The sequence below is a fragment of the Piliocolobus tephrosceles genome, chromosome 19, assembly GCF_002776525.5.
Source record: "Piliocolobus tephrosceles isolate RC106 chromosome 19, ASM277652v3, whole genome shotgun sequence".
NCBI lineage: Eukaryota > Metazoa > Chordata > Mammalia > Primates > Cercopithecidae > Piliocolobus > Piliocolobus tephrosceles.
In genome coordinates, this window is record NC_045452.1 from 46,707,006 (window position 1) to 46,734,455 (window position 27,450).

Sequence of the window (27,450 nt, forward strand, 5' to 3'; positions counted from 1 at the left end):
CAGTGTACAGAGACTTTGTTTCATGCACAAAATTATCTTAAATTCCTGTATAAAGTTACCTGCAGACTATATATATTATGTGCATATGAAACCTAAATGATTTGTGTGTTGGTAGACTTACCTCCCATCTCCAAGCTATCTCATTATGTATGCAAATATTCCAAAATCTAAAACACTTCTGATCCCAAGTGTTTCAGATAAGGGATACTCAACCTGTATTACCTTCATGAGGTTGAATCACACATTGTTGTTGGTTTTGGCTCTTTCAGGACACACAGGAGCTGATATTCAAAGACAAGAGCAGAGTGGATCTTGATGGCCTCTACGACCCCTGCTTTCTCCTTCAGCTCTTCAGTGAGCTGACCAGGCCAGGTAACTGCAGCCTTCTCTGGGGTCAGGGCTTGCTATGCATTTGCTATGCATGACTTCTTAGAGGTCAGGTTGATTATGGTAATTATTGCCACAATTACCGGATGAGGACCTGAATCTTGGAAATAATAATTCTTAAGGGATCTTCAGCCACCCTCTCATCTGTTCATTCCAGTGATTTTCAGCAAAGTCACAGTTAGTATTTTGAACATACAGTGATGTAAAAAAAAAATTGTAATTTTAAAATCTGGGAATGTCCGATTATCTTTGATGTTTCCCTAATTCCTAATGATGAGCATTTTCTGCATTTTTATTAGTTACTGGTCAAATACCAACAGAAATGAGAGATTTTATTCCTGAAAATGAGTCAGCCTGCTGAGGTTGCCTTTTTCTTGGCTTAAATACATTTTGGAAATTACGTTTTGTGTCTGGTAGCCTCAGAGCGGGAGTTCTTGTGGGTGAACGGGTTGTGGAGAGAGAAAGAAACACGTCCATGTAACACACATTGAGAAACACTGAGATTGATCTTCCCAGGCTAGTCAGGTCTGTTGGTTGGGGGCATTCTGACAGTGTGCAGGATAGCTCATTGTGGCTTGAATTTGCATTTTTCTAATGGCTAATGATGTTGAACATCCTGTGGCTTATTTGCTGTCTGCATATCCTCTTTGGTGAAATGTCTGTTCATGCCTTTTGCCCATTTTCTAATGAGATGTTTTGTTTTTTGTTTTTTTAACTATTGTGTTTGGGGGTTTTTTTTTTTTTTTTGTCTTTCTTTTTTTGACTATTGAGTTTTGAGTGTTGTTTATATATTCTAGATACTAGTACTTGAAAGGATTTGTGGTTTGCAAATATCTAACAATCCGTAGTTTATCTTTTAATCCTCTTAACAAGCTCTTTCACAGAGCAAAAGCTTTTAATTTTGATGAAGTCCAGTTGGTCAATTTTTCCTTTTTTGGATCATGTTCTTGGCATCTAAGAACTCTGTCTACCCCTAGATCCTGAGAAATTTTTGTTGTGTTTCTATCTAAACGTTTCTAGTTTTACTCTTTACATTTAAGCCCGTGATCTGTTTTGAGCTCGTTTTTCTGTGAGGTGTGAGATCTGGCTCCCGATTCATACTACTATACCTGTTGTTGTCAGTTGTTACAGCCTCTGTGTGTTGAAACGTCCATCTGTCCTGCTTGTGACTGCTGGCCCAGATGGGGGTCCCAGCTGCTCACTGGGCCTCAGCAGGTCTTTCCTGGTGGGGATGAGTAGAAGTGGGGGCCACCGAGTCACTGCTGGGCATGCTGAATGTCCTTGCTCTCTGCTAGGCTCCCTCTGACACCCCAGTGGGGTCAGGAGGAGTGTACTGTCACTGCCCAGGAGAGGAACATCCTGCCTCCCTACTTGGCCTTCTCTGATGCCACCCCAACAGGGGACCTGGGGCTCCTCCTTCCAGCCTGGCAGGGGTGGGAGTCTAGGCTCCACCTTTGCTGATGTGCCTGGGAGTGGGGCACAGTGAAGTGTTTGGCTGAAGTATCGCCATTATTATCTCAAAGTTTTCTGCTTTGTTAGGCAGCCTTTTTTCTTTTTCTTTTCTTTTTTTTTTTTTTTTTTTGTTAGAACAGACTTTTGTTCTGGCCTTTGTGTGTAAGAGAGCCTGTCGACGTTTCCAGGTTGCTGACTTGAGCTCTAAGTCTAGGACAGATGAGGCAAGAAGACAACCCAGGAATGCACTACCTTGTTCTTTGGGTCTCAAGGTCTCTGTGTGGTCTGCTTTCTTTGTACCTTCCAGAATCATCTTACATTTGTTCTACAAATGATGCTCAGTGTTTTTCGTTCTACTTGATAGGAAGAATAGGAAAAAGCATGTCTACTCTATCTTGCCAGAACTGGGAAGTCTAAGTTCATTAATTTTTAACATTAGGTAATAGATTCACAGTTTGAAATTCAGCAGGTGCTGAAGGGTATACAGGGAAAATCCGCTTCCTGCCCTACCTCTGGCCATAGTTTCCTCGTTCTAGAGGGAGAACTGTTGCAGTTCCTCATGTTTTCCTAGGTCCAGCTTGAGATTCCAGTGGGGTGTGCTGGGGGCGTCGAGGCACGCATTTTGCTTCTGTGCTGGTGCGCACGATCCCTGAATGGACTCCCAGACTTCACAACTGGGGAGATTTAGTGCACTGGGGAGACCGTGTTCCACTATTCATCCTGTTTTCCTCCTTTTTAAACTTGAAATTTTCTTTTCTCTACAAATGCTCCTACTTCTGAATAGATTTGCCAGTCCTCTATCGGTGCCCTTTGTATCCCTTTTAAAAAGATCATAGAGGCTGGGATTTCATAGAGATCTTCCCACAGTAGGCCTTTGTGTTGGCTCTAGCTCCCCTTGATGAGCACTGTGCTCTGTTGCTGAAGCTAGATTTTGTTTGCAAGAGAGCAGAAGGCATTTCATACAAATGTCAGATTACGGTAATAGCAAACAGATATCTTAATTGCCCTGATGGCGATTTTAAGCAGCAGGCTAACTGCAGCAGATCTCCTATATTTTTCCCCTGTGCCTCAGTGGCGCTAAGTCTGTTACTCATCAAACATGGAAATAAAGTTTCCATACTCTAAAAAAATGCAAGACTACTGGACATTTTAACTTTAGTGAATTATGACAAATCATTTAGTCTGTCCTCTCTCTCACAATAGAGCTTTCAGGAGAAAAAGGCTTGGAAAATGTTTAATAGCAAAATCAGGATGTTAATTTTCATGAAATCTTGAGTAGTGTACTTCCCCCCCCAACCCCCCCGCCTTGGTCTGGGAGGACTTTTTTGAAGAGCTATCACTAGTAAATGGTCTTTCAAATTAGGAAAATGTACCAGGTACCAGTTTCCTTATGTTAAATTTCCGAATACATCTATTTTAAGTTTTATTGGTTTAATACAGGTAGAAAAATCTGCAGAACTTGTCTATCCCAATCTTGGAAAGGAATTGCAATAGCCAAAAATTTACACAAAAATTTCATATCAAAGTAGAACGTTTCAAAAGGCGTAGAGGTGGAGAGGGAAATGGATATACCAAAAACAAAAACAAAAAACCACTCCCCGAAAAGTACGTTTATTAGATGTTGCTCTGGGCATCTTGTCATCCTGAACAAAAAGTGGAGGCCTGGTTTTTAAACAGATTTCATTGGTTGCTGAAGGGAAGCATACCCGTTCGTTGGAAGAGGCAGATTCCTGGCACTAAAATAGTTGAAGTGTGACATATAGAAAAGTCAGTAGTAGTGACCCCACCAGCCAGATCAGGGCACAGAACAGTAAGCAGCTCCTCAGGCCCCTGAAGGGGCCAGCATCTTATATTTGAACTTAATGTAAATGGCGATACACATGATGCAATCTTTTCTGCCAAGCTGCATTTATCCCCTGTTATGTTTGTGAGATTCAGCTACGCAGAGTGTAGCAGAAGTTCTGAACAGTATGTTTTTACTTCCTGCGGTGGCACCTGGGTCCAGGTATTGCTAAACTAACTGTAATCCTAAATTGATCATACAATTAATTTTTTTATGTGGCTGCCAGTCTTGAGAGTAATTACAGTCTCACTGCTCCGTTTTCAGCCTTTTGCTGAAAATGGGAACCTATTTTCTTAACCTTATTGCTTTCCTTCTCTGAGTCCTTGGCCAAGAAACAGGGCCAGCCAAGGCTGTTAGCAATGGCCGTGACAAATGCTTTTTCCACAGTGAACTCTTGTCCTCAACAGAGCTGGGCTGAAATCTACAGCTCATAATTCACACATGCCACAAGGCAGCCAGAACAGGAAGCCCCGTTTGCAAATTCTCTGAGCCTCATCACCAGACGACCAGAGCATGCAGGTTCCTCTGACTCTTCTCACTGTGATGAGCCTAGCCCAGTGGGGTGCTTCTGAGGGATATTATTTCTGATGCTCCAACAGCACAGAAATTCAGCACTGCTACTGAAGCCCACTAAAACTGGGGCACATTTTTTTAAGAGTCGGGGTATCACTCTGTCACCTAGGTTGGAGTGCAGTGGCACGATCATGGCTCACTGTATACCCAAATTCCTTTCCAGCCGTCCTCCTGCCTCAGCCTCCTGAGTAGCTAGGACTGCAAATGTGCACCACAATGCCTAGCTATTTTTTTTTTTTTTTGGTAGAGACTGTATCTCTCTGTGTTGCCAGGGGAACTCCTGGCCCCAAGTAATCCTCCCACCTCAGCCTCCCAAGTTGCTGGGGGATTACAGCAACTTCAGAGGCTAGGTGAGCCATTACACCAAGTTTTGGGGCAGTTTTAATTTTAATCCTTGATAACTTGTCCTGGTTAAGCCATTTTGATCTGAAGGTCTGTTAAAGCCAAGTTGCTATTCGTGAGGTTCTTGAAACAAAGAGAATGGCATTTATAAATATTTTTAAATAGCCTATTATGCCTTCAACATTCTGAAGGCAGCTCTTTTCCATAAGTGTTACAAAGCCAAGATTTTCATAGACTAGCAGAGATGAGCACAAAACAGGAAACTGACTTTTCCTCATGAACACGTGGAAAATCCATTTGTCTTAGAATGTCAGTGATTACTAAAAATATCCCAGCCAGCTAAGTATTAGCTGCTTTTAGTGAGTATAAACTAAATGTTTAGACTGTTCTCTTTCCCAAATGTAGTCCATTTACCTATATTTGTTAAGTACTTATGTAGGTGTCTCTTAAACACATTTCTCCCATCTTTTGTAAAACAGTATAATTTTGTCTAGTTTGGTGCTTTTTTTTTTTTTTTTTTTTGAGACGGAGTCTCGCTCTGCCGCCCAGGCTGGAGTGCAGTGGCCGGATCTCAGCTCACTGCAAGCTCCGACTCCTGGGTTCACGCCATTCTCCTGCCTCAGCCTCCCGAGTAGCTGGGACTACAGGCGCCCGCCATGTCGCCCGGCTAGTTTTTTGTATTTTTAGTAGAGACGGGGTTTCGCCATGTTAGCCAGGATGGTCTGGATCTCCTGACCTCGTGATCCGCCCGTCTCGGCCTCCCAAAGTGCTGGGATTACAGGCTTGAGCCACCGCGCCCGGCCTAGTTTGGTGCTTTTAAAGCTTTCGGATTTCTTTTCCCCTCTTATTAGAAACAGTCACTTGTGAGAAATAAGAAAATTAGGCTGGGCGTGGTGACTCGTGCCTGTAATCCCAGCACTTTGGGAGGCCAAGGCAGGCTGATAACTTGAGGCCAGGAGTTTGAGACGAGCCTGGCCAACATGGTGAAACCCTGTCTCTACTAAAAATATGAATTAGCTGGGCATGGTGGCACATGCCTGTAGTCCTAGCTACGCAGGAGGCTGAGACACAAGAATTGCTTGCACCCATAAGGCAGAGGTTGCAGTGAGCCAAGATTGTGCCACTGCACTCCAGCCTGGGCGACAAAGGAGACTCTTCTCTTTAAAAAAGTAAAAATAAGAGAATTACAAAATTTTGTTCCTAAACTGCTATGCCCAAGAGTCATCTGACTATGCTCTTTTCATCCTTTCACTTTTAGTCTATGTCTTAGTATTACAAATGGGTTTCTTGAAGGCAGCATGTACCTAGATTCTGCTTTTTATCTAATCTGACCATCTCTGCCTTTTAATTGGAGTGTATACATCGTTTATATTTAATGTGGTTGTTGATCTGACTCTAAATCTCTTTTGTTGACTTTTAGCTGCAACTTTTGTATGTGTATGAGTGCATGCATGCATATTTTTACTGGTTGCTTTAGGGTTTATAGTACACATCTTCAATCTATGACAGTTTGTCTTCAAGTGAGATGATACCACTGCATGTATAGTGTAAGAACCTTGTAACAGTATAGATCTGTTTCCTCCCTTCTGGCTTTTCCGCTCTTCTTATCATGCGTTACACTTCAGTATGCTATAAACCGTACAATATATTGTTTTCGCTTCAGATTGTCATTATTTTTAGAGGGAATGTAAATATTTGATCTTTACCATATTGCTACCATTCCTTTGTGTAGATCTAGATTTCTATCTGGTATCGTTTTTCTTCTTCCTAAAAATACTGCCTTTAAGAATTCTTATAGTTCAAGTCTACTGGTGACCAACTATTCTAGCTTTTTTGTGTCTGAAAAAAGTCTTAACTTTTGAAAGATTTTGATGGGGTATAAAATTCAAGGTTGACAGTTTTTTCTTATAGTACTTTAAAGAAGTTGCTCCTCTGGTTTCTGAATTGGTTTTTTGTTTTTTGTTTTTGTTTTCGTTTTTTTCTTTGAGATGGAGTCTTGCTCTGTCACCCAGGCTGGAGTGAAGTGGCACGATCTGGGCTCACTGCAAGCTCCGCCTCCCGGGTTCACACCATTCTCTTGCCTTAGCCTCCCAAGTAGCTGGGACTACAGGCGCCCACCACCATGCCCGGCTAATTTTTTGTATTTTTTAGTAGAGATGGGGTTTCACCATGTTAGCCAGGATGGTCTCGATCTCCTGACCTCGTGATCCACCCGCCTTGGCCTCCCAAAGTGCTGGGATCACAGACGTGAGCCACTGTGCCCGGCCCCTGAATTGGGTTATTTCTGACAAGAAATGTGCCATTCTTATCTTCATTCTTCTGTATGTCATGTGGCTGCTCTTAAGATTTTTTTTAAAATCACTGGTGTCAAACAAATCGATCATGATGTGCTTTGGTGTGATTTTCTTTTTGTAATAATGCTTGCATGATATTCTTAATGTTTTATGTTATTGAGTTTCTTGGCTTTCTAGGTTTATAGTTTTTTGGGGTTTTTTTTTGGTCAGATTTAGAAAAGTTTTGGCCATTATTTCTTCAGATTTTTTTCAGGGACCCCAATTACACATACCCACAGGACACTGATGTTCTGTTCATATTTTTTCTCTCCGTGTTTCAACTTGGTTAGTGTCTATTGCTGTCTTCAGTTCACTAATCCTTTTTGGTCTAGTGTCTAATCACTGCTAATCCCATCGGTATTGGTCTATTCTTGCACAGGTATAAAGAACCTGAGACTGGACAATTGATAAAAAAAAGAATAGGTTTAATTGGCTCATGGTTTCATAGTCTGTACAGGAAGCATGGCTGGGGAGGCCTCAGGAAACTTTTAATTATTGTGGAAGGCAAAGGGAAAGCAGGCACATCTTACATGCCAGAGCAGGAGGAAGTGGGGCCGAGCCACACACTTCTAAACAACCGGCTCTTGTGAGAACTCACTCGCTATGATGAGAACAGCAAGGGAAAATCTGCCCCCAGATCTAATCGCTTCCCACCGGGGTCCCTGCCTCCAACACGGGGGTTTATAATTCGACATGAGATTTGGGTAGGGGCACATATCCAAACCATATCACCATCCAATGTGTTTTTCAGCTCAGATATTTTTGTTTTCATCTCTAGAAGCTTGGTTTTGAGTTTTTGTATCTTCTGTGTCCCTGCTTAACATGCTTAATCTTTCTGTAACTTTTAAAAATGTCATCAGTGGACTGTCTCTTATTGATAGTATATTCCATGATTACTCATTTGGAGTAGTCATTTCAGTTGGCTTGTGTTTGATTCCCAATTAGGCCACTGGTTACTCTATCTCGAGAACATCATTGTGGGTAATTATCAAGATCAGTTTAATCATTAATCATTAATCCCTATTCTAAGGTTCTTCTTGATAGTATTTATCTTGTAAAATAGCCTGGGCTTTTATTAAGGAGTGGTGCGGTGTCCTCAGTTTTATTAGTGGAGAGCCCTCTAGGTTGCGGTAAGGCACATCCCCTCATGTGTCTGACCTTAAGGAGTGGTGCGGTGTCCTCAGTTTTATTAGTGGAGAGCCCTCTAGGTTGTGGTAAGGCACATCCCCTCATCTGTCTGACCTTCTCCCTCTCTCTTTGAGTCTCCTCCACTCCTGTAGAGATTGTCAGCTTCTCTAGGCCTCACAAATGGCAAATGGATACCAGCCAACGGGCTCTCTGGACCGTAGCTTTTGATTAAGCTTGGTGAGCCACTTTTCTGTGAGATTTGTGTTGTTCGTTTGAAGGAGGAGCTAGGGTTGCAGAGTGAGTATGAGTGAGTCCTTTGTCGGGCTGGTTGGCATCAGCTGCCTTTTCCTGCTTTCACTGCCATATGTGCTTTCCTCGGTAATGCTTATAGACAGGCACCCGCAGCGGAGGGCTGAGCAAGGTGGAAGCTGGGGATTGATTTTCTCTGCTGATTCCCAGTTGTGTTCCCCAGGCCGCTGGCATGCTGGGGTCTCCGCAGTGGGTCCCAGTGTCACCTCCAATATCCTGACTCATTGGGTGTTTATGAGAGATAATGAAATTATTCTGGTTGGGATGTATGAGCATTTTAAAAACCGAAGGTATGGTCATTATTGCCACATAAAGGAAGAGTTTGTTTTTGTCTAACTTCAGCAGAAGTTAGGAGGAGTTGGAGAGAGACTTGCATTCCTTGTGCTTGGCACATGTAGCTATTGGTAAGACGCAAGAGGAAATTTCATTCTCCAGGTTAACAATAATAATGAAATCATATTGTGTGTGTTTCATGCTGTATCTTGTTTCCTGTAGAGTTTGTGGTGGATTGTCGAAAATTTTTGGATTCAAATGCTCTGGGCCTAACTGTCACAGCCCTCAGCAGCTATGACCCCCAGATGCGAGCCATAGCCTACCATGTCCTGGCGGCCTACTACTCGCACTTGGAGGGGGCACGGTTCCATGAGCAGTCCCAGGTAAGTAGGAAGAGTGTACATCCTACCGTGGGGGTGGGCTGGCGGGCTTCAGAGAGCAGGCTGTCCACCCAGTTTGGTAGAAGGATTTACTAAGGAACCTGGAGGTGGTGTATTGCCGGGAGGTCTTTGCTTAAGAACAGAAGTCTGTTCCCTTAGGAGGTGATGCCGGAGGTTGCCTTTGATCCACAACCCCCTGTGGAGGCTGAGAAAAGTTTCTCCGTACAGACTTCTTGTGTTGTGTGTAGACAAAATGATGTGACTTCTACTGAGTATTTCTTTGGTCTAAACGCAGTGGTTAAGGTAGCTATTATCCACGCCACACTGAACCTCAGAAACCTGTACCCCGTGGTGCTGGAGGAACAAGAGCAGATTAGCTTTTCAGGGCGTGGTGCCAGACTTCTCTCTGCTGTCGTGCACGTGACTGACTCCTAAAATAAAAACGAAACGCGTTCCGGAGATGCTGGCGAGTACTGTGTCTGCTCCTGTGAGCTTCGTCTTTGGTGGCCCCTGGGATATGAGGAGCAGGCACACCCTGCCGAGCCCCGGTTCGACTGCACCAGAGAAGACTGACCATAGTTCTGAACACGCTCATCTTACGTTTTCCTTTTCTGTTCTGTTTTCAAGCTACTTTACCTGTTGGATGTAGTCCGGAATGGGATTCGAACTCAGGGCATGAGACTCACTTTTACCTTGGCTCTCTTCATTGCCAAAGCAGCCCTGCAGATTTTGAAACCAGGTACCACTGACAAAATTAGGTTGAGGGGAAATTGGAAAGCTGAGGCTGAGCAAGTCTACTTCTAGGGATTAGTCCCACAGGTGTAGTGGTCACACATCTGTTTTCAAGGCCACTCCGTGCTCATGGTCATGGAAGATGAGGAGTCCCCGAAGTCCCCATCAGCTCTGGACAGTAAATAGGTGATGGCTGTGAGGAAGCTCGTCATGGACCCCTATGGGGTGAAATCCAGAAAAAATGAGATGACGAAGCAAAGTGCAGAACAGCATTTATAACAGAGGGAAAGAGTACACGTTCCTATTTGCTTGTAGTTATAGAAAACTGTGGTGAGAGCAAGTAAAACTGAAGTTAAAATGTGGGCCAATCACATCATAGGGATTGGAACCCGGGGCTAAAAGTGTGGACACAGCCAGACCGTCCCCGACTTCCCCATGCCCGTTTCTTCGTCTAAGATGGGGTGATGATAGGACCCACTGCCTCTGGCATTGCTGTGAGGGTGATGAGGATCACGCACTTCTTTTGTTTTTTGGTGCTTTTCTTTGGAGACACGGTCTGGCTCTGTCTCCCAGGCTGGAGTACAGTGGCATGATCTCGGCTCACTGCAGCCTCGACCTCCCAGGCTCAGGTCATCTCTCACCTCGGCCTCCCGAGTAGCTGGGACTACAGCGAATGCCACCACGCCTGGCTGATTTTTTTGTAGAAACAGTTTTGTTATGTTGCCCAGGCTGGTCTCAACTCCTGGGCTCAAGCGATCCTCCTGCTTCAGCCTCCCAAAGTGCTGGGATTACAGGTGTGAGCCACCACACCTGGCCTAGATCTCACACACTCACACACATGTAAGTGCCTGGCACAGTAAAAACCCATCGGTGATAGCTGCCGTCACCATCACCGTCATTATTAATCATCAATTGATGCTTAGGCTCACGGGTCCTTGGCTACAAAGCTTTTGGTGTGTGAGTACTGTGCAGGTGTAACCCACGTTGTTAGAACAAGGCTCCTTTTTGTTACAGGAATGGGGCTACCACTGCTGAGATACTGTGACTAGAAGTGAGCTCATTCTAAGACTGTTTTTGGTTATGGAGAGAAGAATCATAGAAAGTTGGTACCATCAGGGACCACAGGGTGCTTTTTGTATAACATGGTTCTGTTTCAGATGAGGGAACAGCCCACTCACCGTTTCCACCCCGTCCCCCACACTCATAACTGAGGCTCCCGAGGGTGGATAGCTTGTCAAGGCCCCACAGTTCGTTCACAGTCAAGTTGCTATTAGAATTCAGATCTGATTTTCATCTGCTCCCATTCCATTTTATTCCGTGGGTTTACTTGCCTTGGAGATTTGGAAGGGGAAGAAAATAATTGGCAGAGACCATGACGGTTTTGGTCCTGGGTGTGGCTCTGTCCCACACCAGTGCTCATGTCAGGGTGGGGCATGTGCAGGGCAGCTTGGTCATGGGGTAGACTCATTGGTGATCCAAGGATAGGAGATGGCAGGAGCTAGGGTGTCTGTTGCCTCTGTCTCCTTGCATTCCAGAGGCACTCAGCAGTGTCTGAGCCTCCCCTGCTGTGACGGTTCCTTTCAGTGAGAAGCTAGAAGCAGGTGCAGCGGGTCGGTGTGGTGTCAGCCCAGATCTGTGGGATGCGTGACCAAGTCCCACCCTTCCCACCTGCTGGTTTGAGCCTATGCTGTCAGACGGAAGCTGGGAAGGGGAGGTGGCGAGGTCCCTGAAGGACTCAATGTCCAGCAGTGGTTTCTGAGCCAGGAGAGCAAGCCTGTGTGCGGTATGGAGCTGAGGTGTCGAATTGTGTTCTCATTCTCGAGAGCCAGTCCTCTGGGTCAGGATACAGAAGTTCCTGGGAGGGGATTTATGTCCGATACCCAGAACGCCAGCCTCTTAGTGCTGCCAGACCAGGGGCGTCCTGCTGGGGCCTGCTGTGACTGACTGACTGCCTGTGTTCTCAGAGGAGCACATGTATCTGAAGGTCAGCAACTTCCTGCTGTCGCACGAGTACTTGAACATGGACAAAGTGCCAGGCTTCTACCAGTTCTTCTACAGCTCCGACTTTGAGGTACGCTTCCACAGTCCTCATGGCCTTCCACAGGCCCCTGAATTGCTTATGCAGCCGCCGTTGTCTACTGCCATTTTCCCCATGGATACGGTGTGCTGCACAGCCCACGCGATTGTGCAGGCAGTGACCACGCAGGCCTGCACTTCGTAATGTCTCTGTGCTGTGGACTCACTTCTACATGGTGCCTTACACCTTCAAAACTCTGCTTCAGAGTCCTGAGCTTTACGACACTCTCGTATTTTCTTGGTGAATCACTGGGGTAAATAATTAAATTCTGTTTTTAGATATTCATATTAAATATTCTTTTATAGAAGACCTGTCTGACTTCAGTTCAGTATTTAAACTTGACGCGATCCTCCATTTCTCACCTGAAGTAATAGAATCAAAGATGAGATCAGGGATTTTTCATAATCAGACATAGAGGTCAGGGCTGCTGTGTTACAACCTTTGCCGCCGCTTAAAAATAGTAGTGTTTGAACAGTTGTCAGATGAAAGGACTTTCACTTACTTAACAACGGTTTTCTGTGTGCCTGGGTTATAGCAAAAAACGGAGCAGGAGTGGGTGTTTGGCCTTCTGCGGCAGGGGATCCGTGACAAGCAGTGCTATGAGCTGTGTGCCCGGCGTGGCATCTTCCACATCATCCTGTCCTTCTTCTACAGCCCACTGTGTGACGAGGCGGCGCAGGTACATGGGTTCCGCAAGCTTATTTGAGAGCGAGAGGTCTGTGCTGCTTCTTAAGGTTTCATTTGGAAGTCAAGCCTCATGAATTCAGTTCCCAGCCTGGACACGACCGACCTAACCCTGGCTCTCAGTTAGGGGAAGTGAGACATTGACAGCGCCTGTCCTGCTCCCTGCGTGCAGAGCGGGTGGATTCACTCGAGGCTGCAGTGTTGTGACCCCCAGTGTCGTGTGTCCTCTGAATATTCTTTACTGCGGCCCTCCTACTGTGTATATGGCCCTTGGCATATATGAAGGCCATCAGTGGGGTGTACTGATCACTAATCATGAGCCTTTGGAGTGGCCAAAAAGTCTAGAAACCCCCTGTCAGTGACTGAGGTGCTCTGAGGCACTTTGGCATCACCAGGATTTCACCTACTACAGAAGTTGGGGGTCATTAGAACTCATTTAGAAAGCAAGAGTCAGGCTAAAACAGACAGCCTCACCTAACCAGTCAGGAACCAAGAGCTGGTGTGTGTGCCTTCTAGATAATACAGGTAGGTGGTAGAAGGAAATAGGAAAAGCCTTTAGTATTTTGATTAATTTCTAGTGTAGTCAGCTTTTGTTTCTCATATGTAAAATGTGGGTAAATAGAGTAAGTCAAGATGAAGAAGCCCATTTGATTAAACTGAATTTGAATATGGTAACTTTTTGTTTTTTGTGGCATGTGAGAATTCTGAAGCACCCCATGAACACGTCAGGGGACCGTCCCATTTTTATGTCCTCCCTTCCAGGTGGTAAACACGGGGTCGCATGGCTCGTGGCTGGCGGCCAGTGGCTGGCCTGGAGGCGGGCCTCACGCAGTCCCTGTGCCAGCGGCTGCGCGTCTGGGCCATTGGCTTCTGTGGTGCAGCTTTGCTTGTGGGTGGGCTCCATGATGGATTAATGGAAGTGGGGATCCCCCAGGCCCAGAGTTTGCTGTGGAAGTCTGTGTCCTCTGGCTGTCACTTGTGGGGAAGGGCACATTCGTACACGGCCACCACTCTGACAGACTTAGCACAGCGGGCTTCATTAGCAGCCACCACCTGTAATGGCACCATACCATTACATTTTTAAAACGGTTTCTTTAATCAAGTAAATTGGGTTTTCTCGCTGAAGAGTAACTTCTTGTTTGGGGTTTTCAGAATTGGATTCTGGAAATTCTACAGAATGCTGCCCAGGTTGCCAGATCTGCCTATGAAATCATACGAGACTACAGCCTTTTAACATGGATTTTACACATCCTTGAAAGCAAGTAAGTACCTTTTGCATGCGAGGTGCGCGTCAGGTGGGAAGGAAAGGAACAGAAACAATGATGTCTGCTGCCAGCTCGATTGGTTGGAAACGTCCAGTAAAATCCATGCTCTCTGAAATGCAGTGTCCTCCAATGCTACCATATGCTGGCAGTCCTGCTCCTGGCGGTGCCAGAGTGCCTTTCCTCCATTCACAGCCTTTCCTTGAGTGTCTCTTGTCTGCCATGGGACAGCAGACAGCAGCTGCTGTTCACATCTGGCAGAGTCTCTGCCAGCCTGTCTGGCTTTGTTCTGCTCAGGTCAGGCTCCTCCCCTGGTGTCCCAGCAGCCTTCTGTGCTCTGAAGTAGTGTCCTGTTCTCTAAGGCTTTAGCAGCTGCAGCCGTCTGTTGCAGGAAGGCCGGTCTAACAGGTTACAGGGCTCTGCTGTCAGTGCGGGGTCTGTCCTCAGTGACGAGCCCACATTGGAGGAACAGCACCAAGGGTCTGAACTTGATGATTTATTGTGATTCCTGATTCTCCTGCTGTTTGAGACTGTCTGAAAAGATGAAGACCCTGTTACAGCAGACAGCACTTGGCGGGAGGGCTCTGTCTTACAAAGAACTAACTACTATAATAAGCCTGGGAGAATGGAGGCCCTTTTGTGCATTTTTTAAAAGTATTTCCTGAAATTTCTCTAAAAGAAAGTACTATATCCAAGTATATCTGCAAACAACAAAAAAAAAGGGGGTGGGGGGAAAGAAATTAATATCCAAAACTAGAATGTGTATTTGGGCATCAACTTCAAGACTGTTTCAGGTTTATAAAAGGCATAATTAGCTAATGTTCCTGGCTAATAATGGCTTGTTTTAGAAACTGAGTTGTTATCATGAACCGGACAGTTTTTATTAGTGTGCCCTGGTGGCCCCTGAATTTTTGGAGGGACTTAGGGCAGTCTTCTGTTAGGAAGGTGTGGAAGCTGCGTTTGTATAGCAAGCGCCCTGTTCTTACTTGGAGACTGTGCTTGTCTAGGGGGATGAGCAGATAGGATTATGGAGGGGGATAGTCTGATCCTGCTGAAAGGACAAGATGTGGCAGATTGAAGGCTGCTGTGCTTGGTTTTAGGTTTCTGGAGACTCCGCTGCTGTCTAATGTGATCTCCTTGCTACACACACTGTGGGTGACCAACCTGGGGGACAAGGCCGTGGAATGGGAGAGCCAGCACCCTTGCCAGCCTAGTTCCCGGGAGCCCGCCAAGCGGCTTGCCTTGCACCTGGTCAATGAGTTCCTTTATGTTCTTATTGTGCTCATGAAGCACCTGAGGTGAGTCCTGCCCCGCCAGGGGGCCTTCCTGGCCTCTTGGATGCTGTGTTGGTCTGCCACCTGTGGACACCATGTCTCGGTCACGACTCCATGGCTGTACCAGGGGAACACTGGGCCGTGACCTGCTGTGGATTGGGGCAGAGTACCAGTGTCGGGTGTAGGTAGTGTCAGAACAGGTATTTCATTAGCTCTTTCTTTCCCCGTCAACTTTATAAGGCTTCTTGTCAAGGCCTCGAGAACTTAACATACTTTTCAAACCCGAATATCCTTTGTTTGAGGTCATTTTTAGCCGGCGAGCCATCTACCTTGATACTGTGATTCAAACACTAGAATCAAGTGATGTTTCATAGAAAGAATTTTCTGTGACTCTAACATAAGACAGGGTGTTCCCAAAGTTGCCTCTGCCTTCATTAGCCTGTGAAGACTCATTGTCCATGAATTCTCTTGAATGTTTCAGTATTTTCACCCGATCCCTTGGAGTCATGCTTTTGGTTTCCTCAGAAGAGCTAAATTTCCCTCCGAATCTACCATGTTACAGAAAATACACAGTGTGCACTCGTTATTTCTGATTTGGGAGCCAAGTGATGCTAACCGGAACCAGAAGGTTGATAGCAAGAGGATTGTAATCTCAGAAGGAAAAATGTCTTGATAAAGAACAAGGCCTTTTGTTTTGTATTGTTTAAAACTAAGTTGTTAAGTCCATGCTGGAGAGTCAACCTTTCCTACGTAGGGATTGCCGGAAGACATGCTGGTGTCTAAGAACCAATTGCTATTTAAAATGCTGGTTTTACGTTTACAATTGTGTGAACCCATGTTACAGGATTTAACTCTCTTGGAATTCAGGGAGATCTTTTTTCTTCTGGTGGCCATCAGTCAGGTTTTGGCCGTGGGTGATGACACTGTCCCAGGGCCTCCCTGAGTTTTTCTCACTTCAGACTGGTGGTCAGCGAGGCAAGGGAAATAGGCAGGCCCAGAGTGGAGCCCTGGCAGGCTCTTGGCACCCTGGCTGTTTGAGGTGGCCAAACTCAAGCTGTGTGTTGGGCCACCCTGTTTAGCCAGGGTTTCCGGAAGTTTCTGTGCCTCTAGGGTGCAGATCAGACTCCAGGTCCCCTTTGTGCCTTGCTGGAGTGGCTCACTTTTTTCTTTTCTGCGTCCTGGGGGCACATGCTAGATGTCTGCTGTGCAGGAAAACCTGGTTCCTGGAGGAACTGTGTGTACCTCTGGGTGTGTGATGTCGTCAGGCTGCCGCAGTGCTAACTGCCAGGCTGGGGAGGCAGCCTTTGCTCAGTCTGTAACATTGGCTCCCCAACAGGCCCACCTTGGCCCCCATCCAGCTGACCAACTTCTTCGGGACACTTGACTCTGTGCTGAGGTACCGGGCCACCGTCATACAGGCCTTCAAGGACATGAACAGATTCACTGTAAATGAGACAGTGCTTTCCACCAAGGACGTCCTTGTCCTCTTGCACAAGTGGGGCCTCATTGAAAGAGACCTCAAGCTCCAGGAAGACCTGAGAGCAGCCATTGAGAAGGGCCAAGCCCGGGAGCTCATGAGTAAGTGTTAAGGACCCACGACTGGCCCAGAGTGTAGCCAACACATCCCTCTCTCCCTGTCTCCCTCTCTCTCTCCCTCCCCCTCTCTCTCCCTCCCTCTCCCCCCCCCCTCTCTCTCTCCCTCTCCCTCCCTCCCTCTCTGCCTCTCAGCCACATTTCCAAAGCTAATGAGGCTCAGAGATGGGACACATCCATCTTGGAGCCCTGGAGGGGGAGCTGGGCAGCCTTTGAGTTTCAGCCCACCTGCTTACTTGCTCTCTGTCTTTGGAGAAGTCACTTCACCTACCTTAGTATCAGGGTGCCCACCTGTAAAGAGGCTGGGGGTGGCTGTGAGCTACTTGCTGCCACCTCATCCTGTAGTGCAGGGTTAAGGAGAAGACTGGAACCAGGCCTCCTGGACTGAAGCTCTGATGCTGCCCTGATTCCCTGTGTTTAAAGAGGACAGTAATGGCGCCTGCCTCATGGTGTGAGGATTAATGAGTTGGTTATAATAACAGTGACGACAGGCATCGTGAAACATCGAGCACTCACCAGGCTCCTGACGTGGGAGCAGGGCCGGGTGCTCAGGACATGCAAGCCGCCCTGCGTGTCCCCCATTAACCTCCCCACATCTGGATCTGTGTGGGCAGGAGGGACCCCCGTCTCACTACCTTCTCTTTGTGCATTTAACAGAAATGCTCAAGGATAAAAACAAGCCTGTCACGCCAGCCCGAGCCAAAGGCCCACGGGGCCGAAAGAGGAGGCTTGAGGAGGCAGAGGAGATGGCCGACCCTGAGCAGATGGCATCTACCTTGGAGACGTGCAAGGGCCTCCTGAGGTCCATCTTGACCTACTGGGGACCAGTGATCCCTGTTCCTGACCCCACTCAGGAGCCTGCGGACTCAGCCAGCCCCGAGAGCAACGCACCAGGCCCCGTGTATGCCGCCGCTTCGCTGGCAGTCAGTTGGGTGCTGCGGTCGGTGGCTGAGCACCCGCTCAGCAGGGCAGAGGCTGCAGGACTGGTTGGCTGGCTTAAGAGCCACATTTTGCCACACCCTGTGGTCGTGGCTGACCTCCTTAAGGACGGTGCCGTGAGGAGCAGCATATTCAAGCTGTATAGCCGGCTCTGTGGGGCCGAGGGGCTGGCGGGGCCTGCGCAGGAGGTGGCCTGCCTGTTCAATCTGGTCATGCTGCAGCTGGTGGCCGCCCAGGGCCAGGCGGGGAGCCCCTTCCACCCGGCCGTGGAAGCTCTCTGCCTATCCTCTCTGAGTGAGAAGGACGAAGCCACACGAGGTAAGGCTGGTTTTTTCATTGGAGGCTGAAGACATGGATGCAGAAGTAGGTCTGCGGCAGGAGTGACTTCTGTGCTTGGAACGCTTGGGTTTCTGCCGACTTCCTCAGCTGGCTATTGTGCCTGTTTAGGTGGCCTCTTACGGTTCTGCGGTTGTAGAGAGCTTGCCACTGGGCCGTGACTGTGAAGGGAAGGAAGTCTTTGTCTTCGCTTGCAGGGGAAACCTTTGGTGCTGGTTATGTTGATGGTGCAGAGAGGGCACCTCAGAACCTTGGCATCCCTCCACCCCGCGGGGCAGCGGTTTCCGAGCATTAGCCACATGATGAGTTCTGTTTCACATGTGGCCGGCTGCGTGTGTGCGTGTGTGTGTGCACATATAGCTTCACATGCGTACAAATGTGGCCATGTGCAGTCTGTGTACTTGGCAGTCACTAGGTGGGAGCCTAGCAGTGTGAATGAGTGAGTAGCACAGGCTCCGGGGGGCTGTTAGAGCTCCAGGGAGGTGGGTGTGGTAACCCAGAGGGCTGTCCTTTCATGGAGGAGTGTGGGGGCGCAGGGGAGGGAGGGGCCAGCAGCCTAGCGGGTGGGCTCACCTGGTAGCAGGGGCGACCTCGCCCTCTGGTCTGGCCACAGTTGGGGAGTTGAGCCTTTTTGCCTGCAAAGCTTTCTCTTCCTCCTTACCCGTGCCACTGAGGACATGGTAGGAAATGATTCTGGGAAGTTCTTCTCAAACTTCAGTCTCATTCTTGGCATGGACGGTCAGAACCAGGAAGAGACTTGTCTTGTAACAGCTTTTTGAGGGGATCCACACATATTCATCAGAAGAAAGAAAGATTTGCGCCAGGCACAATGGCTCACACCTATAATCCCAGCACTTTGGGAGGCTGAGGTGGGGAGACCGCTTGAGACCAGCCTGGCCAACATAGTGAAACCCTGTCTCTACAAAAATTAGCTGGGCGTGGTGGCACATGCCTGTAGTCCTAGCTACTCTGGAGGCTGAGGTGGGAGAATCACCTGAGCCCAGGCAGCCGAGGTTGCAGTGAGCTGAGATCACGCTACTGCACTCCAGTCTGGGTGTCAGAGTGGGACCCTGTCTTTTTTTTAAAAAAAAAAAAAAAAGAAAGAAAAAAATTTTTTAGTAAAAAAGATTTAACACAAAAGTTAAACAAAGGCAGAATGAGTTGTTGTATCGGTCTGCTCACCTTGGGTTGCACAGGCCTGTCGCATGATTTATTTGGGCACTTGGCAAAGCCATTGCGTTGTGGGCAGGATGACCTGTTTTCGAGCTGAGCAGGTGTGCATCCTAACGGCCTATCCCCTGCTCTTGTTCAGCCTCCGCAGCATTCCTGGTGTCTCTCTACATAAAGGACATCTGGCTGGGGGCCCAGCGGCCTGACACCCTCTTCACCCACATCCGGATGGTGTGTGAGGCCGCAGATGATGCTTCGAGCGGTGAAGAGGAGGCCATCGTGGTGCTCTGCAAGGATGTCGCCAGTGCAGCCTCAGATGCTTGACTCCTGCCAGCCAGCGCCTTGCGCCCTGATGACCAGAGCCTCAAGCATAGCACCGGCTTCTAGAAGTTTGGTTGAGTCAAGAGTTTCCAGAGAAGGCATGGGAAACAACAGGTTCAGTACATTGACTCAGTTCTCTGACAAGAAAAGTCGAGAGGACTTTATGAACAGGCCAGTAAATGATAAACTCGGGCCTGTGTGTGTCCCGCATCAGAGCTGCAGGGAATGTGGGGACTTCCAGGCCATGAGGCCCACCATTGCCTCTTCAGGCCAGACCAGCCCCTTCCTCTCTAGGGGCTTGGAGCTCGTCACAGGAAATTGCTCATGTTTGAGGCATTTCTGAATGCAGAAGAGATTCATGTGTGTTAAAGCTGAAATGTCAAAAGGTATCAGGTTTTTTTTTTTATAAGAACGAAGAAATACGTTTAAATTTTATTTTTCAGCTGGGTGAGGTGGCTCATGCCTCTAATCCCAGCACTTTGGGAGGCCAAGGCAGGTAGATAACCTGAAGTCAGGAGTTCAAGACCAGCCTTCCCAACATGGTAAAACCCCATCTCTACTAAAAATACAAAAATTAGCTGGGCGTGGTGGTGCACGCCTGAAATTCCAGCTACTCAGGAGGCTAAGGCAGGGGAATCGCTTGAACCTGGGAGGTGGAGGCTACAGTGAGCCGAGATTGTGCCACTGCACTCCAACCTAGGCGACAGAGCAAGACTCCATCTCAAAAAAATAAATAAAATAAAGTTTATTTTTCTATAAAAAGTCATAACAAAGTTTAGTATGACTTTTTGAATAACTTAATTTCTGCCAATGTTTGTTAATTATTTTATTAAATAAAAGATGTTACACTGAATCCTTAAAGTGTAGAAGTGATTTGACCTCTGCTTTGAGAAGACAGCCTGTAATTTTTAAAGTTACACATCAAAGAGGGGATTTTGAATTTTATAAATGCTTGTTAATAAATGTCTATTTTTGTAAGGTTTTTGTGTTTTCCTTTCATTGTTAAAGAGGCTATTTTTGTTCCACGTAGGCCTGCATTTATTTTAAAGGTCAGAATTTTAATATTAATGGTCATATATTAGTTGGTGTTGTAACTGACAGTCATGAAATTTCGTGGTTTTCACAGTTAAAATTTCTGTCTGTACCTTTAAAACTCTCCTGCATACCTGGGGCTCTTGGGGTCTGCTCTGTGGCCTAGGACGTGTCTGTTTTATTTGCCACATAACATACATCATGCTGACAATGCCTTGGTTTTGTCTGAAACATTGACACTTTTATTTTCTACCTGTGTTCTTTAGAATAGTTTGTTTTAGGTAACTTAAAGTTTTAACTAAAGCATGAGTAACACTTGTTGGCATACAGTCCCTTCACCACAAATAATTGTCTTGCATTGTCTACAAAGCAAGGATCAGTTACCTCACTTGTCCCCCTTCCCTACCCAAATAAACCTTACAACACTGTTATTTGAGACTGTCCTGAAGTTGAAATCCCATGTCCAGATCCAAGTTGGACTCAGGCAAGCACTGCTCCAGCAAAACATTCTCTTCCTGGTTCCCCTTAATCTTTATCCCCCTCTCCGAGGCCTATCTATGGGGATTCCTTTGGTTATAGGCACCTCTGCTCGTTCATGCAGAGGGCATTGGCTGGAAGGACACTGGTCTGGGGAATATCCCTGAACCCCACGCCTCTGGGGGCGTGGGGAGGGGCAGCAAGCAGGTGGCATGGATTTCCACGGCTTCATCCCCGGCTCCAGGCCTAGCTGCCTCCCAGGTTCTTAGGGCCCAGCAAGTCAAATACATGCTACGTCAGGTGGCGACAAGTGCTCCAAAGCCGAGTTCGGCTCAGTCAAGTGAGGACACATTTTCAGCACCTCACCTTCTTTTCTGCATCTCTGGAACTCATCAGTCCTGCTTGTCTTTGTTCTCCCTTCTCAATCCACTGCCCTGACCTTTCCATGTATTTTCCAGTCACTTAGCCTGGAGGAAGGGAATCTCAGCCCATGGAGAATAGATGGTACGTGGTCTTCACCTGACTTAAAATCTAAAATGCTAAATTAGAAATAAGTGGGGCGGGGGGCAGTTATTTTAAAAATAAAACCTACCAACTTGCCGCCTGAAAGCTGTAGGGGACACATGGCTCTTCTGGGATTTGCAGTGTGATGCTATCTCCTCTCCAGGAACAAGGCTGCTGGGCACTAGAGGACTAGATCCTTCAAGGGTCCCGGATCCACTGTCACATAAAGTCACATCCAGAAGGAGACCTTTCCTGCCGGCTTCCAGGACTCTTTGTGTTCTGTGGCAGCATTTGAGCACAGGCCCTGCTTACCGGGCCTGGCTGCTGACAGGCGTTGGCTGCCTGCCCTCCGGGGAGAGACTTCCTTGGGCTCTGTCTTTGAAAGGCTGTGGGGAGGTTGACGGTGAGACTCGGGTCCCCTCGACTGCAGCGAGCTGACCTGGCAGGGCAGATGCCATCACATCTGGGGGAGCCGGAGGGTGTCAGTGGAGCTTGGATGGGAACTTACTCAGCATCGTCACAAAGGTACAGAAGGACCAGGTGAACTCAGGGCTGATAACACATTACACAGTAATGGTAAAGTGGCATAGTAAGCAAACAGGTTTTCCTCTGGATTTACATATATTTTATTTTCCTATTCTTCCCTAAGCCAACAAGCCAGAAGCAAGCGGGCTAAGTGTGCTCAATAAAATCAGCAACACCTGGGATGACCTCTGCCCTCGAGGGACCACTGCAATCAAAGGCATAGGATGCTCCTGCTCTGGTCGCACTTGACCTAGGTGCCCTTTCTGCGACAGGCAAACAGCCTCTAAGAAGAACAAAGAGCGGAGGTGTCCAGGTTGGCTTGATTTCACCAGTTCACTCAGCTCTGGCCACAATCTGCTGACATCAGCTCTGCAGGTGAGGGGTCCTGTCTCCAGGGGGAGGCTCACTGGGCTTGCTCCTGATGAGGGGATCCCCATTGAGGGTCAGTTCCCAGAGGAGAGTGGGGTGGGTCTGGAAAACCCCACGGGGCAAGGTGGAGGCGCTCCCCTGTTGTCGCGGCTGGTCAGGGCCAGTTCTGCTCGCTGGCTCCACTGAGCTCGCCTGAGCCTGTGAGGTCCCCAGGGGTTCCCTGTGGTACAGCAGGCACTTCCGGATGCAGAGCTGGAGGCTGAGGCTGTGACTCCAGGGGCATGTTTGGTGGTGCTTGGGGCTGTTCCTGTGAACAGAGCAGAGTGGGAGGCAGGCGTCAAAGTTGCAGAACAGTCCATACTGTGGGGCTTGGGGCTTTCCTGCCACACCTGCCCTCTGTCCAGACCCCGGAGGGAAGGCCACACAGGCAAATTCCTGAGAAGGGTCAGCCAGCTCACCAAGGTGGCCATTCTAGAGAAATCTCAGAAGAGAGGAAGTGCTTTGTCAGGAACTAGGCCTCAGGTCTTTTCCTGGAGGCCACTTCTTCCTATACTGATTCAGGATGGAGGGGATGGGGGGTTGGAGGGGCAGGTTGACCTCCCATCCAGCCCTGTATCTGAGTATACCTCATTTTATATCCGTAGCCCAAGCCAGCTTGTATCTTGGTGACATGGTTTGGCTGTGTCACCACACAAACCTCACCTTGAATTATAACAATCCCTACGGGTCGTGGGAAGGACCCAGTGGGAGGTGATTGAATCATGGGGGTGGGTCTTCCCATGCTGTTCTCGTGATAGTGAATAAGTCTCACGAGATCTGATGGTTTTGTAAAGGGGAGTTTCCCTGCACGTGCCCTTTTGCCTGTGCCGTGTAAGATGTGGCTTTGCTCTTCCTTCGCCTTCCACCATGATTGTGAGGCCTCCCCAGCCATGTGGAACTGTGAGTCCATTAAACCTCTTTCCTTTATAAATTAGCCAGCCTCGGATATGTCTTTATTAGCAGCTGAGAACAAACTAATACACTTGGCTAGAAATGCGTCCTCCCTGTGCCAGGCATGGTGGCTCACGCCTGTAATCCTAGCACTTGGGGAGGCAGAGGCAGGCAGATCATGAGGTCAGGAGATTGAGACCATCCTGGCAAACACAGGGAAACCCCGTCTCTACTAAAAATACAAAAATTAGCTGGGCGTGGTGGCGCGTGCCTGTAATCCCAGCTACTCGGAAGGCTGAGGCAGGAGAATCACTTGAACCAAGGTGTCAGAGGTTACAGTGAGCCGAGATTACGCCACTGCACCCCAGCCTGGCAGCAGAGCGAGACTCTGTCTCAAAAAAAAGAAAGAAGAGAAGAGAAGAGGAAGAGAAAAGAAAAGAAAGAAAAGCGTCCTCCCTGGGTGGATTCTCCTGCCCAGAAAGTGCTGGGGCGGTGGACATGGCCATCTGGAGTGAGCTCTGGCCACACTTTCCAGCTGCCTTTGACGTCATCCATAAAACGGGACAGTATTGGCTCACAGATCCTCAGGATGAAATGAGGTGATGTATAAAACGACTTTAAATGTGGTTACAACGCTGGCACGAATGAAGAGTACCAAGCGATGAGCCCACTGGGCAGAGGCCGTCCTTTCAGATGGCACTCGCCCAAGAATGCCCTCCCTCCTCCCCTTCATCATGGGAAGCTCAGCTCCTCATGGAGTGACTCCTAAATCTTGCTAAGGATCCACTTTGCTGCCCTGAGCATTCCAGGAATGTTACCAAGTGCCTTGAGAGCATTTTCTTTAGTAAGCCCTGTAGCTGGTCAGGATGTACAGTGTCATCAGTCTGCCCCTGTGAAATAGCCCAGAAGGCCTGTGCCCCCCAGGGAGCTGGGCATGGTGGAGGCAGCCTCTGGGCTTGTCGGACCAGGCCAGGGAGCTTTGTACCGGGAGGATTACTGACGATCCTTGCACACTCCCTGGCCCGGGGCGGCTGCAGGTCATCTCAGAGGAGTAGAAAAGAAAGGTGACATCACTTGTTTATCCCTCAGATGTGTCTCGGGTGTAAAAATGTGCTTAAATTGAATGTGAGTTCTAAAAACTAAAAGAGAAGAACAGATTTCAGGCTGTGCACGGTGGCTCCTGACCTCAGTGGCACCATCTCGGCTCACTGCAACCTCTGCCTCCCACGTTCAAGCGATTCTCTTGTCTCAGCCTCCCCACGTAGCTGGGATAATAGGCACCAGCCACAATGCCCAGCTAATTTTTGTATTTTTAATAGAAATGGGATTTCGCCAAGTTGGCCAGGCCAGTCTCGAACTCCTGACCTCAGGTGATCCACGCACCTCAGCCTCCCAAAGTGCTAGGATTACAGGTCTGGAGTTTGAGACTGGCCTGGCCAACTTGGCGAAACCCCATCTCTACTAAAAATACAAAAATCGACTGGGTGTCGTCGTGGGTGCCTGTAATCCCAGCTACTCAGGAGGCTAAGGCAAGAGAATAGCTTGAACATGGGAGGCGGAGGTTGCAGTGAGCCAAGATCATGCCATTGCACTCCAGCCTGGGGGACAGAGCCAGACTTTTGTCTCAAAAAAAAAAAAAAAAAATGAATTTCTTCATTGCTGTAAAGCTGCCTTCCATATGTGACCAAGGTGAGCAGAAATGGCCTGGCGAGGGTAGCCCTGGTGGATGAGACACCGCGGGCAGGGCAGGCGGGGCGGGGAGGAGAATCAGAGGCCCCTTTGAGGTAATGCTGGGCTGTGGTGTGATTTGTCCCCACCAAAACTCATGTGGAGGCCTGGTCCCCAGTGTGGCAACACTGGGAGGTGGGGCCTTTACGGGGTAATGAGTTTTTTTCTCGAGACTGAATTAGATCTTTTTGCAAAATGAGGCCCTCACCAGAAGCTGAGCAGATGTCGATACCATGCTTCCTCAACTTCTAAGCCTTCAGAACCATGAGCTAAATAAGCCTCTTTTTTTCATAAATTACTCAACCTCAGGTATTCTATTACAGCAACAGAAAATACTAAGATGCTGTGCGAATGCGCGAGTCCACGGCTCCTCACAGGACCTGGTGTGGGATGCTTTGGCTCAGGGGGTCCAAGGCCACTCAGCTCTTCCTCAGCACAGTTCGGCTCATCTCTGCTGACCAGCTTCCTACACTGAGGATTTGTAGTCCTCAAGACTTCCGTCTGTAATGGACGTTAACAGTCCATAATGGCACTCAGCCCTAGCCCTCCTCATGGACCAATCAGTGCAGCCTCCATAGACACCAGGTCCCTCAGATTCTAGATTCCAAATTCCAAAGACAAGAATCTGACCGGTCCCAGCTCTTTTGCCAGGCCACACGTTTCCAAGGGCATGGGCCAGCCACTGGACAGGCCCTCTTTGCATAAGCGATGGCAAAATACAGGGTGCCTCCTAAGAACAATCATTAGGAGACCAGCAGCTGTGAGGGCTGATTAGCCTAGAAGGGAACATTGGATGTGGCAGCCAATCCTCTAGCACAACAGAAATAAAACATAAAACAAGCTGGGTTCCAATTACTCCTTCAAACTGGATTTCACCTCCAATTTAGTGGCACACAGCAGGCATCCAATAACAGATGCTGGCCATAGGTGCCTAAGGTAAGGATCTTTCCTTTTCTTTTTTCTTTTTCTTTTTTTTTTTTTTTTTGACAGAGTTTCTCTCTTCTTGCCCAGGCTGGAGTGCAGTGGCGCGATCTTGTTTCACTGCAACCTCCACCTCATGGGTTCAAGAGATGGTCCTCCCTCAGCCTCGTGAGTGGCTGGGATTACAGGCATGCACCACCACACCTGGATATTTTTTTTTATATGTATTTTTTCAGTAGAGACAGGGTTTCACCATGTTGGCCAGGCTGGTCTCAAACACCTGACCTCAGGTGATCCGCCCACCTTGGCTTCCCAAAGTGCTGGGATTACAGGTGTGAGCCCCCAAGCCTGGACAAAGGTAAGGTTCTTATGCTCCTGGTGAGCTGGCCAGCAAGACTTAATGCCCATGGTGTCAAGTTGGCTTCATTTTCTTTAACAGCTTCATTGAGATATATTTTCATTCCATGAGGTTGACTCATTTAAAGAGTACAATTCAGTGGTCTTTAGTACATCCACAGAGTTGTGCAACCGTCACCACAATCTAATTTTAGAACTTTTTGTTTGTTTGTTTTGTTGAGACAGGGTCTTGCTCTATCACCCAGGCTGGAGTGCAGTGGCGTGATCACAACTCACTGCAGCCTTGACCTTCTGGGCTCTAGTGATCCTCCTGCCTTAGCCTCCCGAGTAGCCGGGACTACAGGTGCACACCGCCATGCCCACCCAATTTTTTAATATTTTTTGTGGAGATAAGGTCTCCAACTCCTGGGCTCAAACGATCCTCCTGCCTTGGCTTCCCAAGGTGCTGGGATTGGGATTACTGGTGTGAGCCACTGTGTGCCTGGCTTAATTTTAGAACTTTTTTTTTTTTTTTGAGATGGAGTCTTACTCTGTTGCCCAGACTGGAGTATAGTGGCACAATCTCGGCTCACTGCAACCTTTCTGCCTCCTGGGTTCTAGCGATTCTCCTGCCTCAGCCTCCTGAGTAGCTGGGATGACAAGTGCACGCCACCACGCCCAGCTAATTTTTGTATTTTTAGTAGAGACAGGATTTCACCAAGTTGGCTAGGCTGGTCTTGAACACCTGACCTCAAGTGATCCACCAACCTTGGCCTCCCAAAGTGCTGGGATTACAAGGCATGAGCCACCGTGCCCAGCTTAATTTTAGAACATTTTTATCATCCCCCCAAAAAACCCATCAGCAGTCATTCCCCCTTCCCTGCCCTCCCCCCAGCCCTAGGCAGCTGCTAATCTGCTTTCTGTCTCTGGATTTGCCTACTCTGGATGTTTTGTGTGAAAGGAGTCATACGACATGCAGCTCTGTGTCTGTCTTCTTTCACTTAGCATGATGTTTTTGAGGTTCGTCCATGTTGCAGCATGGACCAGAACTCCGTCCCTTTTTATTGCTGAATACTATTCCATTGTAGGGATGTAAGTTGACCATCCCAAATCTGAAACTCTGAAACGCTGCTAAATCTGAAATGTATTGAGCACTGACTTGAGGCTCAAAGGAAATGCTCGCTGGAATATTTCAGATTTCTGGATTTGAGATGCTCAGC

At 47.9% G+C, this 27,450-nt stretch overlaps 2 protein-coding genes across 5 annotated transcripts in view; one reads left to right on the plus strand and one right to left on the minus strand.

Moving 5' to 3' along the window:
• The window catches only part of URB1 (URB1 ribosome biogenesis homolog), a 79,908-nt gene extending 59,041 nt beyond the window's left edge, over positions 1-20,867 (plus strand). Inside the window, exons 30-39 of the mRNA XM_023190399.2 lie at positions 270-372; positions 8,863-9,023; positions 9,648-9,759; positions 11,717-11,823; positions 12,365-12,508; positions 13,666-13,775; positions 14,876-15,073; positions 16,386-16,627; positions 17,300-17,899; positions 19,230-20,867. Coding sequence (XP_023046167.2) covers positions 270-372; positions 8,863-9,023; positions 9,648-9,759; positions 11,717-11,823; positions 12,365-12,508; positions 13,666-13,775; positions 14,876-15,073; positions 16,386-16,627; positions 17,300-17,899; positions 19,230-19,411 — 1,959 coding nt within the window. The 3' untranslated portion in view covers positions 19,412-20,867. The remainder of the gene's footprint in view (positions 1-269; positions 373-8,862; positions 9,024-9,647; positions 9,760-11,716; positions 11,824-12,364; positions 12,509-13,665; positions 13,776-14,875; positions 15,074-16,385; positions 16,628-17,299; positions 17,900-19,229) is intronic.
• The window catches only part of MRAP (melanocortin 2 receptor accessory protein), a 28,686-nt gene continuing 20,966 nt past the window's right edge, over positions 19,731-27,450 (minus strand). For 2 of the 4 annotated variants that reach the window (XM_023190417.2, XM_023190404.3), the window contains one exon: positions 22,030-22,622. In XM_023190417.2, the coding sequence (XP_023046185.2) occupies positions 22,310-22,622 (313 nt within the window). In that variant the 3' untranslated portion in view covers positions 22,030-22,309. Of the gene's footprint in view, positions 19,780-22,029; positions 22,623-26,539; positions 26,543-27,450 lie in introns of those variants that run through there. The other 2 variants (XM_023190410.2, XM_023190425.1) reach the window with 2 other exon arrangements.